Source organism: Brassica oleracea, chromosome C5 (assembly GCF_000695525.1).
Source record: "Brassica oleracea var. oleracea cultivar TO1000 chromosome C5, BOL, whole genome shotgun sequence".
In the NCBI taxonomy this organism is placed as follows: domain Eukaryota; kingdom Viridiplantae; phylum Streptophyta; class Magnoliopsida; order Brassicales; family Brassicaceae; genus Brassica; species Brassica oleracea.
In genome coordinates this window covers 11,448,121-11,464,859 of record NC_027752.1, presented here as the reverse complement: position 1 = coordinate 11,464,859, position 16,739 = coordinate 11,448,121, and the positions used below count along the sequence as shown (strand labels likewise).

Below are 16,739 nucleotides of genomic sequence, written 5' to 3'. Positions count from 1 at the left end.
GGAGAGTAATTGAACGGAGCTACATCATCGAAGGAGAACATCCCATTATGTTCATCACCATACCATGACGATGATGGATCCATCAAAGACACATGGTTATCCACGAAAGAGCCTATCAAAGATTGCATCCCATCATCATCATTATCATCATGATGCTGTTCTTGATCCGACGGTGACGAGGTAGCAGATGAAGAAGAAGTTGAGGAAGAAGGGGATAAAAGGTCAAATGAGCTGTTGGCAGCTTGAGCTGCGACTCTTTGGATGGATTTTGGGGACAAAATGATATTTTCATCAAGAAGCTGTTGAGAAAGAGAATAAGAAGATGAAGTAGGGAAGTTGAGATTGGCTCGAGGGCCTTTGAGACACAAGAGTGCAACATCGTAAGCCCTGGCTGCTGCCTCAGCTGTTGAGTAAGAGCCTAACCAAATCCTTGTCTTTTGATTTGGTGCCCTAATCTCAGAAACCCATGATCCCCAACTTCTCATCCTCACTCCTTTGTACTTATTAATCTTACTCTTCTTGTTCTTGATCTTAGGGGAAGAGGAAGATAAAGATGAAGAACGAGATGGTGAAGACAGAGACATTTCTTTCTTGCTGCTGGTTTGAATCTTGGGTTCTTGTTTCACCATGGTACTTAATATTGCTGTGTATATTGACTGGGCAATGTGGTAATGATCAAGTGTAAAGATATTGTTCTTGAGTTTGTGTTGTTTATGTGATGGATAGATTGTTTTGGATGAGTTGAGTGTTAATGTGAGGTGGGGAGATTATATATAGAGAAGGATTGAAATAGAACGGGTATGGGTGAGGAAGGGATGAAATACTATTTTATTGACATATATAAATCTAAAATAGGGTCAAATGTAATATAGTATGGTTTATTGTGTATGAATGTGACATTTTGGTGCATGACAGGTGTTTTTTATAATAGCAAAATGGCAATTGTCATTAATACAATATTGTTCCTTTCTCATTTAAAACAGAAATAAATTTATATCTTTCGAATCTAATTATTAATTCTATAATATTTGAATTATAGAACATTTTCAAAATAAAAATATTTTTTTCTTTCGTTTTAAATTTTAATTTTAATTATGTGTTTTTTTAACTGCATTGATTATGTATTTTTCATATATATATATATATATATATATGACAATAAAAATATATATTTTGAATTATATTTCTCTTTTAATATAACTTTATTAAATTAATAAATATAATTTAAGTTGTAATATTTTTGTATTATTTGTTGTTTTCATAGTAAGTAATAAATAATATTTCAAATTTTTACAAAAAAATAGTGAAATAAAAAACTAAAAGATCACTAGTCATGTTTTTTTCTTAAAACTAAACTACAACAAAATCAAAAACAATAAATTTAAAATAAATATTTTATTAATTTTTAAAACGAAAACCAAAAATCAAAAACTAAAATTACCATTCGTGATTTTCTAAAAACTAAAATCTAATGTGAAATCAAAAACCAAAAACTAAAATCTAAAATCCAAAAACTAAAAACCAAAAACCAAAAACCAAAACCTAAAATCTAAAAACCATCTAAACAATCATCACCTTAACCTTTTGCTAGTTTTTTTTTCATCTTCTCACTAAAATCTGAATGTCAATGTAAAATATAATAACTGATAATCTTGGAATTTAGAGGAAAAATATATAAATATGCCAATCTGTTAAATGGCATCACGTAAGATTTTTTTAATAAAACAATTTAAGAGTTGTGCATTCGTTGGTTTAGTGAAAACCATTATTTAAATTATTTTGTTATTCTACCATATGAATATTTCATATTTTCACTATTAAACTCTATATGTAATTTTACAGTTTGTATTGTTTACCCATTGGAATAGTTGATTGGCAAGCGTATATAGTAGCTAGCTGTACGGAAGCCACTTGGTGAGCAAAGCGAGGAGAGATTCTAAATAATCTTATATTGAAATATCAAATTTTCCTCTATATTGAACTATATTATATACGTAGCTATCATCGGTGTCAGGAAGGAGATTACAAATTACAGCTATGTTTTAACGCGTTAAGTCGTATATGATCTTTCCAAGAAAGAGACCCCTTTATGGTTAGTTATTGCACTATGTTTATTCTTTACCGATTAAACTAGTGGGTTTAGTTTATTCTTTAGGTATACTCTCTAATTCATCGTATCATGTTATTTTGAAACAAAATAGTTTACGGTACGTGCACATAAATGTTATTCTTGTAATAGTTTCCTATGTTTATTAGTATTGATTTACCTTGATTGTGTTTATTTGATTGACGTCTGCTTGCTATCAAAGTCCGAAGAAGGTATGATTTAGATCTGCATAGCAACTTGGTATATTGAATTTAGCTTATTATCTTGGCTTGTGACTCTGTGACTTGTGAGTAACTTACGCGTTTACAATATAGAGACATCGTACGTTTGATATATTTATAACCATTTGTAATATATAAATCATAATAGAACATACAAACGTTTTGCTTATATAAACAACATTAACAAATATTTCCTCTGTTTTAATTTATTTGATATTTAAAGAAAATATTTTTGTTTTAAAATAATTGATGTTTTTATTATTCTAGATAAAATTTACTGTTATTTGAAATTTGTGTCTAATTACAAAAAAGTGCATTTTCTTAATGGTTGACCTAATTTTATTTAATGATATTTTTATGTACGCTAAATTAATTGTATAAAATTTTGTATTTTCACGTACAAATTTTTTTGACAAGATCTATATTTGAAACATATGGAGTATTAACTAGCGAACAAAACTATGGCGAACCTTTAAATTCACCACATCTCCTATCACCAATCAAAATATCAACTAGATAAGTAATAAAAATATATTTTTTATTTTAAAAAAAAATTAAAATAATAGAAAAATAATAATGATACAATTTTAACGACGTTGATGCCGCTAGATAAATTCTTAACTCTAAACCTTAAATTTAAACCCTAAAACCTAAATCTAAACCCTAAAACCAAATCCAAGATTCTAAATCCTAAACCCAAACCCTATACTCTAAAACCAAACTATATACCCTAAACCCAAACCTTGGATCATAAACTCAAATCGTAAACCCTAAACCCAAACTCTATACCCTAAAGGCATGGGTTAATGTTAATGTTGTTCCTTTAGGGTTTAAGGTTTGGGTTTAGAGTCTAGGATTTGGATTTAGGGTCTAGGGTTTAGGTTTAAGATTTACGGTTTGGGTTTAGGGTCTAGGATTTATGTTTAGGGTATAGAATTTGGGTTTAGGGTTTAGAGTTTGGGTTTAGGATTTAGGGTATTTGGGTTTAGGGTTTAAAATTTAGGATTTAAGGTTTTGTTAGTGGTGTTAACGTTGTTAAAACTGACGTTATTATTATTTTTTATTATTATTATGTTTTAAATGAAAAAATATTTTTTATTATTTATCTAGGCGACAAAATATTTTACTATTTATCTAGGTGACAATTTGATTGGTGATAAAAGATACGGTGAATTTAAAGGTTCACGCTAGGGTTGAATGTAAGTTTTGTTCTTAACTAGCAAGAGTGATACTGCGTTTCCGCACATAAGTAGACACATAGAACAGTAGATATTATGAAATAAATATCACAAAATATGGTAGAGAAATGAAAAGGATAAACCGAAATAGTGAAGAGTGAAGTCAGAAGAGTGTGAGAGAGGGTGGTGATGATGCCTGAATTGATAAGAGAGTGACTTCAAATTACAGCTGTTCTCACTCTGTCTCTTTGCTGGTTGCTACCCAAACCCAAACCGCGTTTTCTCTTGTCACACTCACTCGTAATCATCTTTTAACCAAAATAATTAATCATCTTTTAAAAAAAAAATCATACTCTAAACGTACGTAATATTTGTTTCTCCACAATTTGTGTTATCTTAAAAAGCAGTATATAGAAATTTGTCTGATTTTTTTCTTCTTCGCAAGAAATAGATATAACTAAATCTTTTGTCAAAAAAAGAAAAAAGAAATAGATATAACTCCTTCTTTTTGGAAGATTTTCAAACTGGTTTTAGCATTATCTATGTTTCCAACTAAATTTCTGTCCATCCATAGTCCACAGCAATATAAATTTATGCGAACAAATATGTATATGCTAAGATTTGATATAAACAACTTGAAAAATGAGAGTAAAAAAGCATCATGTAGCTTTAAGACACGCAAAGATATGCACATGATCGTATGTAGGAAAAGATGATAGATGACATGTTAGCCTTGACTTTCTCATGAAGCTTACGACTAATCATGGGATGTTACTTTTTTGTCTTCGTATTGAGATTTCACACTTCGGTCTTACGCAAAACTCAGCAAATGTCAGAGCGTATGAAGAATATGGGTGTATTTTGTCAGCTTTCCAGCAAACAATATGCGTTTGCATGAAGAGAAAAGAAGCATCTGGATCGTGGCTTCTTTCAGTTTCACTTTTTAGTTGTAACACTTACCCATTTTTCTGGTCCTCTGACATTTATTTAAGTGAAATTTCAGAATTAAACAAGAATCTAGAAACTTGTCAATGATACACTACTGGTATATTAATTCTGAAATGTGAAAACAACACTATCTGAGTTATGAGTCAGAAAACAAATGTTATCTTGATGACCCATGAATTAACTGGCACCGTACTGCTTTCGTACCTACTCTCAACACGGACTTAACGAGATCACTACATCACAATCTCGACCTCAATAAGTTTTACATTATTTTTTTGTGTATATATATTTATAACAAACTCGGAGGATTAGCATGTTACAGGCATGGCTAGGAAATTTCGAGGAAGACGAAATTCTTTTATAAAAGAAATTACGTTGAATGCTTTTTTTTATTTATTTTTCTTTTCATTAAATATGTACCATGTACGTTGAAGGTTCAGCCATGTATAATGGATCCAGTGAACTAGTTTCAACAACCAAAACATTTTTTGTATATCCAAATCTATGATTTAGTCGGTTTTGATAAAGTTAACATTGAGGTGGGGACATGAAATAGGATATACTCCATACATATTAATTGTCATTTGGTGTCTATCTATCTATATAAATAAAGGGGACTTTTCTCTTTTCTCCTGCGTCCACGTCAGCACGGAAAATGGGGCATTCTGCGCCACGTGTCGCCATATCAGACCATTGGCGATTTTTGTTTTTACCCGTCTTCCCATATTTTTTTTTGTGCTGCGATGTAAATATGTGTATCGAATTAGGCTTTAGACTATTGTTTGGGCTGTAATATTAGATCTAATTATGAGGCAACAACCTTGTGGCCCATCGCTAAGTATCTTCCTCCCCAAAGCTGAGAACCCTAACACCGGAAATCTGAAACTGTTGCTGCTTCAGTCATCCTGCCCTTTCACATCCAACATTACGCTTAACAATAGTGTCAAGCCATCAAGTTCCTCCACTATTACCACTAACTCTTCATCAATGGAGCTTCAAATCTACCTTCTCGACTTCACTTCACTCCACTATTCAGTATATATATACATCGCTTGAAAACGTAAGCTTAATACTTTTCCCTTTCCGATTGCAGAACTTCTGTTAATTTCTAGACTCATGGCGACCTCTCTAATTCATTTCACAGAATTGAAGTCTGGGTGTTGTCGACAAGGCTCTTTCGATTTTCAGAAGCCCAGAATGTTAAGAAAGGGAGTGAACTGATCTGTGTTGCTATGGTCCTTATTGATTCGAAGGTACGACCATAACTATTTTTACCTTCTTAAAACAGAATATGAGAATCACAATTGTTTTTCTTATGATTCATCTTTTCATGTCACAGGCTACGGAGCTAAGCGTTCTCGATATTTCATGAAGCAATCCAACCTTCAAGTTTGCTGAAATCCATGTGTCAATTAGATTCCTAGACCAAACTGTGAACTGATCCCCAAGGAGTGTTTTAGGTTTCAAAAATACGAGCGGCTCATGTCACTTGAATCTGGTGTTGAACCAAAGGGGGTCGTTGCAACAAATATAAATCCAAAACTTGTCGGAGGTAATAAACAACTCCCAGCTACGCTTGGTCCACTCTGTTATAGGAATAAAGTTTTAGTTATCATCCAAACCTTTGTGTCCATGTTTTCATATGAAAAGTCCACACAAGTTTCAGAAACCTCCTGATTCACGCTTGCTAACTATATATAGATGCTAGACAGTTTCAAAAGCTCTCAGAGTAATCACTTATGTTGGCTGTTTATTGACTGAATTTCCTTACAGGGAGGCTGTTTCTGAACGAATTTATATCTTGACAACAAGTGTGGAGCGAGCAGTAGCTTTATCAAAGAGTAGGGTCTTTTAAACTTCTTTATAGAATCTTTTGCTTTATAATTTCTTCACGGTACTTACGGACCTCTTCTTTAATATTTTCAAGACATTCTTGACTAGGTCATTGCAATCAAGAGCACAATCAACGGCGGTACACATGGGAACACAACGTGTAATTCTGTCTCTACGTCTAGAAAGGTAGCCTCAACAGTTTAAAATCCATTGTTTGTAATTTTTTACAACTTTGTATAATATTGTATTCTCCAAGAATTTCATCTTCATTGATACTTTACAGCGATGTGAAAGTGTGAGTGTTAGTCTGTTCGATGGCCTAGCTTTTGCATTTCATAAGAAATTAGAAAGCTACGGTTCGGAGCCAAAAGTTGTGTTGGTCCCTAGCATCAATCCCAAGGTTGTTGGAGATAATATACTGATAATTTGTAATGTCTCCAGCATTAAGACACAGCTTCATCCGAGTTTGTAGGATTTATTGTGTTCTCAGGCCAGTATATAACTAAAAAACTCACTTTCCCACAAGCAGGCCGGTTATTTCTCAACGGCACTCACGGAACCCATTGTTACTTTGACTCTGAGACAGCATTGTGAAACCCAATGAAGATTGCTAGTCTAAATTCTTGGGGATGGTTATGAAACCCAGGTCGGGCTTTTTCAATCTTTGAAATTATAGGTTTCTTCAAATTTGTGGAATATCATTGTAAACTTCAAAACAGAGGCTCTGGAAATTTTAGTGTGCATGATTGTTTCCATCATACGCTGTTACCTTGTCAAGTTAGGTCAGTGTAATTGAATTACTTTGTCTTCATATGCTTACATGAAAAGTTTACAGTGATATAGTAGGAAGTGTTATTATGTTGCTCCCGAAGTAGATGGAATTAAGATGTTTGGAGTGCAAATATTATTTTATGCATTTTGCTTTATTGTGTCTTTTTGGGCTTTGTAATATAAAGCTAACATATTCTTTGATTATTTTATTACATTTAATTATGCAATTTATATATGTTTAACAATATTTCCGTTGTTACTATGTAAAACTGAGAAGAGAATATTTGATGAAAAATAAATTATAGGCTTTCATTCAATACAAGTCCAACACAAAAGTTATAGAATAGATTCACTACTGATCAAAAAAAAAATGAATTTCATTGAACATTTATATGCAGTTTTGTTCATTTTGATTTCCAGATTATTAATGGTTTCATTATATTTAAGTTTTTTTCTGTGTAGTTAGAGTTTGACTCATTTTATTTTTTTTTGATTAAATTATTTGATATAAAGTGATATGTAACTAAAGTAAAAACAAAACTTCCAACAAATAATTTGCTATTAAATAGAGTTCAACTAATTTAACAGTTTGGTTCATACTTCGAAATATCATGTTTTATTAGTTTATAAAATACTAATTTTAAAAAATATTTTAAATATCATGAGAAACAATTTCAACAAATAATTTTGTTATTAAAAGAGTTCACCAAAAGTTATAATAATTTACAAAACGTAATCAATAAACCACTAAACTAATTGAAATTTCATTCAAATATAATTATGCACTGAAACAAATATATATTCTAAAACATCAGTTGCTGTTAAATTAGAAAAAACTAATTATTATTTTCGGAACTATTTATATAGTATTTAAACATTAGGTTTAATTATCCTGAAAAAACCAATTAGTGTAAAAATATTTAAACTTGAAATTTTTTGAAATAAATATTTTTTTTATTAATTTAAACTTCAAAATTTCTTTTATTATGTCAAATTAAAAAGAAAAAGAAATAAATATATACCATAACATTTTTCTGAATCACTTTCGTATTCTATATACAAAATAATGAATGTTACTGTTATTTGTTAATTTATTGTATTGTTTTTTATTTTGAATAGTTTTTATAAAGCTTCGTAAAATTTTAAAACTTTCATATATAATAATTTTTAGTGTAGAATACTAGTATATAAAAAAGAAGACTCAGCTCGTACATATTTGTGCTCTCTGGCAAAAAGAAAAGAAAAGAATGATATCTTCTCTTTCCGTATATAAAAGGCTTTACATTGTGATTGTTCAAAGATCGTTTGACAAATGATAGTTGAGAAGCATTGCAAGCCCATTTACGAATGTTTTGCGCCAAATGATTAGTCATAGACTCATAGGTCTAATTTAAAACTTCAATCAGTAGGAAGTCCAGACTATTGTAAAATGTAACATTTAAATTTTATTAGTAAGAAATTTGAATTTTTATCTTAACAAATATTTTACTCCTTCATGTTTGCAGTTTGAAAAACCAGATATCTACAAAAATCTAAAATGTTATATCTAAATAAATAAATAAATAATTTAGTTGACAAAGAAAATGGATGATATATTTTCTTGAGGTTTTAACTAGATTCGTCTACGATCTTCCTTTGCATTCAACCGATTAGCTTGATTTCGTTTAGTCTTAATAAGTGGTGATTACGAGAACTTGAAAGATGAACGAAACTAAAAATCAATACACACGAACTGTTTACCCGGTGTTCACCGTATTTCTCCGATGTGGAGAAGCCACTATACTCACCGGAGCTATCTTTGCTAGCAAATTCACTAGAATCAATGTGATTACAAGTGAAGATATCACAACCTGATATCGCCTGTTTCCTTGCAGCTATTACAAGCGAATTCACAAGAAGTTAACTGGAGAAGAATACGTAAGCGACTACGACGAAGATGACAATATTTCAACCTCTGAATCCTCCGATGAAGAAGACCCGTAGCTTGAACCAGAGATAGCGCTGCGACCTCAAGAGGTATGATCACTTCAAGATCTCTCTATTCTCGATCTCGCTTTTTCTTCCAGCTTTCGTATTTTTTCTCTCTCTTTTCTCTGTTAGATTCTCTCGGTTTCTCGGGAAAACTCTGTTTCGCGGATAAAGATGATCTAACGGACTGTATGTCTTTTTTGTAACAAACTTGAGCTTCGTCTCGCACGTGATCTTGACACGCTCCTTCGTGGGCCTTTAACAAACCTAGACTGATAGCTTCATTCAGATTCTATTTGAATGGCCCAACCTTGACCCAAACCTAAAACGACACAGCTTCACAAATCTCTACCTTGTTGAATTAGGTCAATTCAAATTGAAATTGCTTCCACCGAAAATCCCCAACGGCACAAACGACCTGAAAACCATGTCCGAATCTCCTCAACCAAGTCAAACAGGCTCAAATAGCCACTGCAAATCAGACCAAGAACCATTTCCAGCTCCACCTTCACTGGTACAAAGCACTGACCCACTTTTGTTTGTTCCTGACCGAGAACCATCACCTACTCTCACTCTTCCAGCTGACTTCAAGATTCCAGAATCGATTTCTATACTTTCACGAGTGGAACTCAAAGAACAGACGACTCCACCTGAACCAACTGAAACTCCACCTCGAAGACAAACCAATCTTGAATACTGTAAGAACTTCACCTCATGAGTTTCAAATTTAACTTGTCTTCAAGCAAACTCTAGATTCACTCGTTTTGTTTCTAGTTAACGAGCACCTGAACATCTTCGGAGAAACTCCAGTAACTCATGTGTATGTCTCTCCAATACTCCTTGTTAGTTAACCTTTTTGTTTCACCAAGAACAAACTACTAACACGATTGTTCTCTGATTGATTATGTACTCTTCCAGCCGAGACAACCAAACAACAGAATCATCTCAAAGTACTTCAACTCACGCTAGGCAATGACCCCCAACGTTACGAGATGCTTCTCGAACGTGCTACCAGGTAAACTCTTAGTTAACAAATCTGCAGGGTTTAGAGTAGTATGAATCTTGTGAACTTTAACCATGCCAAAATCGATGATATCTCGAATGAAATGAATCTTGTTGGCAATGTGTTTAGTCCTGTCATGATGAACTGAGTTCTTGGCTAAGCAAATTGCACTCTGAGAATCACAATGTATCTTAAAACACTCTGAATCAAATCCCAATTCACCGCAAAACTCCCTCAACCAGAACCCTTCTTTAGTCGCTTCTGACAAAGCCATATAATCAGCCTCTGTTATTGACAATGCCATAACATGCTGCTGAGATGATTTCCAATTAACAGTGTCACTGGTCTTCTTTTGTCAAGATCAGTTGAGTAATCCGAGTCACGGAAACCTTCAATATCAAAGTGTCCTGACTTTGAGAAGGTTAAACTTAAATCCTTTGCTCCCTGTAGATACCTCAATACCCATTTCACAGCTTCCCAGTGCTCTCTGCTCGGCTTCGACATGAATCTGCTTACTAACCCAATGGCAAAAGCAAGATTCGGTCTTGAATCAAGCATTGCATACATCAGACTTCCAACGGCACTGGCGTATGGAACTGTGTCCATAACTTTAGATTCCACTAGCCATTCTTTATATGTTAAATCTGAAGCTTAAACTGAGCGTTTGTTGGAGTAATGACAAACTTACAAAACTTCATCCTAAAAGTCTTCAAGATCTGTCCAATATATTGATTCTGAGCCAACTTCTAAGTTCTTTTCTTCCTATCTCTTATGATATATATCTATTCCAAGAATTCTTGAAGTTGAGCCGAGATCTTTCATTTCAAATTCAGCTTTCAAACTGTCCTTCAAGCTCTGAATTTCTCTTTTGCTCTTAGCCGCAATCAGCATGTCATCTACATATAACAGGAGATAGATACCTTCTCCTAAACTGAGTTGCTTCATGTAGAACACAGATTTTTGATACATCTCTTGAAATCAAACATCTTGATGAAAGCGTCAAATCTCAAGTTCCATTGTCTATGAGATTGTTTCAATCCGCACAAAGATTTTTTGAGAACACAAACTTTTCCTTCATCTCCTTTCTTTATGAATCCTTCAGGCTGTTCCATGTAGATGGTTTCATCAAGATTTCGATGTAGAAATGTTGTTTTCACATCCATTTGTTCAAGCTCTGCATCAAAGTTTACCACAAATGACAGCATGATTCTGATTGACACATGCTTCACAACTGGAGCAAAGATCTCATTGTAACCAACTCCTTCCACTTGTGTATATCGCTTAGCAACTAATCGAGACTTATACCTTGGATCTTCAACTCCTGGTATCCCTTTTTTGATCTTATGAATCCACTTGCAACCGATAAATCTTTGTCATAATGGTCGTTCCACAATGTCCCAAGTGTGATTCTTATCCAATGAATCTTTTTCTTCCTTCATCAAAGCATTCCATTGATCCTAGTCCTTGCTTTTCATAGCTTCAGCCACAGACCTTGCCTCATCCACAACAATATCAGCTGCACTCATCAATGCACAAGCTACGAAGTCACCACTCTCGAAGATAGCATGAGGCTTAGTCTGTCTTCTTACGTGATCTATTTCAAGAAGATAATCACTCAATGATTCCTCAGTCCATGTTGATTCCTGTTCTGTTTCTTCTTCACTTCCCTAAGAGTCAGAACTCCTACTCATATTTGAAGAAGCTCCACCTTCATTTGTATGTGTTGATCCAGACGTGGATCCAACTTCGACAGAAGAACCTCCTCTCGTAGGACCTTGAATCAGATCAGCTTTGAAAGAAAATCTTTTTGCCTTCAGAGCACATTCAATCTCTTTCCCCTTTGACTTCATATACAATGTATTTTCGTCGAAAACTACATTCCTTCTTATCGTTGATTTGCCTTCTTCCGCTAACTAAACTCTGTAACTTTTAGTACCATGAGGATACCCCATGAAAATTCCTTTGACCGCTCTTGGACTCATCTTGTCTTGAACTCATCTTGTCTTGAACTGTGAGCACGTAAGCAACACAACCGAACCTCTTCAGGTGAGAAAACTTCACCTTGCCCCCAAACCACACTTCTTCCGGAATCTTGAATTCAATAAAAGCATTTGGAGTCCTGTTGATCAAGTAAACAACAGTAGAAGCCGCCTCTGCCCAAAATCTCTTTTCCAATCCTGACTCAGCCAACATACATCTGATCTTATCAGCTATAGTTTTGTTCATTCTCTCTGCAACTCCATTCTGATGTGGAGTATACATACACGTCATATGTCGCTTAATACCAGCATCATTACATAGCTTTTCTAGCTGATTGTTGAAAAACTCTAACCCATTATCCGTTCGCAAACACTTTATATTCTTTCCAGTCTTCGTTTTCACAAGCCTTTTCCATTTAACAATATTTTCATAAACTTCATCTTTTGATCTCATAAACCTTATCCAAACCTTTTTAGAGAAGTCATCAATCAGTGTAAGAAAGTACCTGCAGCCTGAGAGACTTTCCGCGTTTGAAACCGATCCCCATAGGCCACTGTGAACATATCCAAGTACATTAGTTGTAACATGCATTGCAGTAGGAAATGGTAGCTTATGAGTCTTCCCTAGTACACACTCCTCACATAAATCCAATGTATGAACTTCTTTATCAGTAAGATAACCATTCTTCACAAGAATATTCATGTTCTTCAAGCTCATATGTCCCAGTCTAGAGTGCCAGAGATTTGTCAGATTCACTTTTTGTCTGACTACATTCACTTTATCTTTAACCACAGATCCATCAAGATAGTAAAGACCATCTTTATAGTTTCCTGGTAAAACCTTCTTTCCTTTCTTGAAGAAAACAACTTTGTAGTCTTCTCCTTTATAGTTGCATCCATTCTTCTCAAGCGGTTCGTACGAGATCAGATTCCTAACCATGCATGACATGTACCTTACCCCAGTCAGAACCACCGTAGGCTGGTCAGGGTTAACAATCTTTAGCTTTCCTATTCCTTTCACCTCGCTATAAGTGTTGTTATCCATTAGTACTTTCCCTCCTTCAAACTCCTCTAGATCAAACAAGACGTCACGATTTGGAGTAATGTGGAAAGTACATCCAAAATCAAGAACCCATTCTTCCTTTGTGTCCTGCATACTAGTAGTCAAGATCATTTGAAACTCTTTTTCTTCAACTACATTCGCAGAACTTGGTGATCTTTGATTTTTTCTCTCTGGAAAATCTCTTTTGAAATGTCCTTCTTTTCCACATACCCAACACTCTCTAGCCTTTGGTTGTGTTTTGCGTTCAGACTTAGACCGGTAATTTTTACTCTTTGATCTGTTTCTTCCTTGGTTGTTGGTTATTTTCTCATTTCTTCCTCTGGAGACAATTAGACCTTCTGAATTTGACTTAGCTCGTTTCCCTAAGCCTTTCTCTGTGAGTTCTGCTTCTTTTGCATACGCCGAAGCTGTTACCTCTTTAACCGACAGAGTCTCTTTACTGTTTCCATATTTGAGTGTATGAACCATAGCGTAATATTGAGGAGGCAGACTTGTGAGAATCTGTATTGCTTGATCTTTGTTGGATACGTTGATGTTTAGACTTGCTAGATCATCAACCAGCTTCAAAATAATGTCAAAATTTTCCTCTATGCTTTTGCTTTCTATCATCTTGTAGCTAGTGAACCGCTGCTTCAGATAGATCCTATTCAGAAGCGTCTTCGTCTGATAATATCCCTCAAGTGCCTTCCAAACTCCCATAGGTGTAGACTCTTTCATAACCTTTCTTAACACAATGTTTGTGAGGTTGAGCATATGAGATTTCTAGCACAAGTATCTTTTTATTTCGCCAGAGGATCCTTCTTGACTTATTTTTCAGTGACACTGTCAACATCTGTTTCTTCCTTGGATGATGGAGCTTCTGAACTTAATATATGTCACAATCCCTGCAATTCAAGCTGCATCAACATCTTAAACTTCCATAAGCCAAAATCACCAGAACCATCAAAGTTCTCCATCTCGAACCTTGTGCGAACTGAATCCATTCTTAGACTTCAGATCACAAATCACCAGCAACTCAAACGAGAACTTCAAGAAATACTGATCAAGAATACTATATCTTGAAGCCGATGCAGATCGAACCTAGTTCCCTTCACCGATAACTTGGCTCTGATACCACTTCTCGAGGTATTAACTAGATTTGTCTACGATCTTCCTTTGATTAATGCTTGATTCAATCGATTAGCTTGATTTCGTTTAGCCTTAAGAAGTGGTGATTACGAGAACTTGAAAGATCAACGAAACGAAGAATCAACACACACGAACTGTTTATCCAGTGTTCACCGCACTTCTTCGATGTGGAGAAGCCGCTATACTCACCGGATCTAGCTCTGCTAGCAAATTCACTTGAATCAATGTGATTACAAGTGAATATATCACAACCTGATATCGTTTGTTTCCTTGCAGCTATTACAAGCGAATATACAAAGAGTTAACAGGAGAAAAATACGTAATCGACTGCGACGGAGATGATAGTCTTTCAACCTCCGAATCCTCCTATGAAGAAGGCCCGTAGCTTGAACCAGCGCTGCGACCTCAAGAGCTTTAATCACTTCAGGATCTCTCTATTCTCGATCTCATTTTCTTTTCCAGCTTCCGTATTTTCTCTCTCTCTTTTCTTTGTTAGATTCTCTCTGTTTCTCGGAAAAACTCTGTTTCGCGAATAAAGATGATCTAACGGACTGTGGATCTCTTTTGTAACAAACTTGAGCTTCGTCTCGCACGTGATCTTGACGTGCTCCTTCGTAAACCTTTAACAAATCAAACCAGACTGATAGCTTCATTCAGTTTTTATTTGAAGAGCCCAGACTTGGACAAAACCTAAAACGACACAGCTTCACTAAATACATATTTAGTGGTAAACATAAATTTATGTCTCTCAATGATATTTTATTTTATGGGTTAACTTAACAATGTTTATATTATACACAAATTTATGTGATTTAAATGATACTAGTAACTCACAATAACCCCAATAATAGTGTTGAATTCACTCACTTATATCCACTAACTAAACGGAAAAATCGCATTTTAAACACTTGGAGTGTCACTTTCTAGCACTTTAAACATTAAAGTTTTTTGACTAGCACTTTAAACCTCCAAAGTGACATTTTTATCATAATAAACCTCCAAAGACGTTTTCTTGTTCATAGACGACCGGTACTGTTCATTTTACAGGTCAAAATGATGACGTGTCGGTTTCTTTAAAAATAAATAAATAAATACAGGAAAATACAGAAAAAATCGAATAAAATTGGAAAAAATTGTATAAAAATCAAAACCAAATTTTTTAAAATATCTAAAAATTCAAAAAACTTAAAAATTAAAATTTCAAACTTAAAAATAAAAATAAAATATTAAAATTCTAAAAATTCTAAAATAAAATATCAAATTTAAAAAAGAAATTTTTTAAATTTTCTTAAAATAAAATTCAAAAATAAGATCTAAAATTAAAATATCAAACTTAAAAATTAAAATTGTAAAAACATATTGTAAATATTTAACCAAAAAAGTTACATTTATTTTAAAATTTCATCCAATTAAAGTGACTGTTATTTATGATGATATCAAAACTTGCCGCCATCAAAAACAATATATCAAAACTTGCTACCATCAAAACCTTTTTTTGATAATCCGAATATCCAGACACCTTACATAGCCCGACTAGCGCCTAAGTACACACCGCAAAAAACATCTCGGGGAGCCGCCAATTTCACCCCATGTTAATCGATGGTGACCACACGCAGGGCTAATAGTTCTCTCAAATAGATTATATTGAGTTTTGTCCCAAAAAAATTTTCTAAGAAAGAAAATGACCAAAAATGTTTCATTAAAGATGCAAAAGACTCTTAAGCTCTAAATATATAAATACAAATAAATAAAGAAAAATTTCAAATTATTTTTTTTTGAATATTTTAGATCTTATTTTAGAATTTTTTAGAATTTTTAGAATTTTATTTTCGTTTTTAAATTTGACATTTTAATTTTAGATCTAATTTTTGAATTTTTTTTGAATTTTTTGAATTTTTATTTATTTTTAAGTTTGAAATTTTAATTTTTATGTTTTTGAATTTTTATTTTTATTTTTAATTTTGTTTTGAATTTTTTCTAATTTTTTATAATTTTTTTCCAATTTCATTCGAATTTTTCTGTATTTTTACGTATTTTTATTTTATTTTTTATTTTTAAGAAAAAAAAACCGACACGTCATCATTTTAAGCTGTAAAATGAACAGTATCGGTCGTCTATGAACTGGAAAACGTCGTTGGAGTTTTATTATGATAAAAATGTCATTTTGAAGGTTTAAAGTGTTAGTCAAAAAATTTCGGTGTTTAAAGTGCTAGAAAGTTACTAGAGTATTTAAAATGCGATATTCCCCTAAATAAACTCACCATCACAATAATTCTTTCATTTAATGTCAAACCTGTATCGTTGAATCCTACACTCCACGAACTATAAACGTTTATGATGGACTAAATGCAATTCACTGTATCAAATTGAAAACAAACGTGTTAGACCATTAAACAAAACCTTCTAACTCGGCCAGAAGGTAAACGCGGCACCTCCATTAAAAGATACGCCACGTGGATCCTTACTCCAAACCTGATTGGCTGCTCTTACGTTGAAGCATTCCCCACTCGCCTTATTTAACACACACGCGCGCGTGAACT

At 33.5% G+C, this 16,739-nt stretch overlaps 1 protein-coding gene across 1 annotated transcript; it reads right to left on the bottom strand.

The window, feature by feature from the left end:
* Positions 1–794, bottom strand: LOC106292993 (ethylene-responsive transcription factor ERF012-like; the record flags this gene model as incomplete). Its single annotated transcript, XM_013728665.1, is given in 1 exon segment — positions 1–794. A coding segment is annotated over 1 exon segment (629 nt), but the record flags the coding sequence as incomplete, so codon positions are not given.
* Positions 795–16,739: the final 15,945 nt, after the last annotated feature.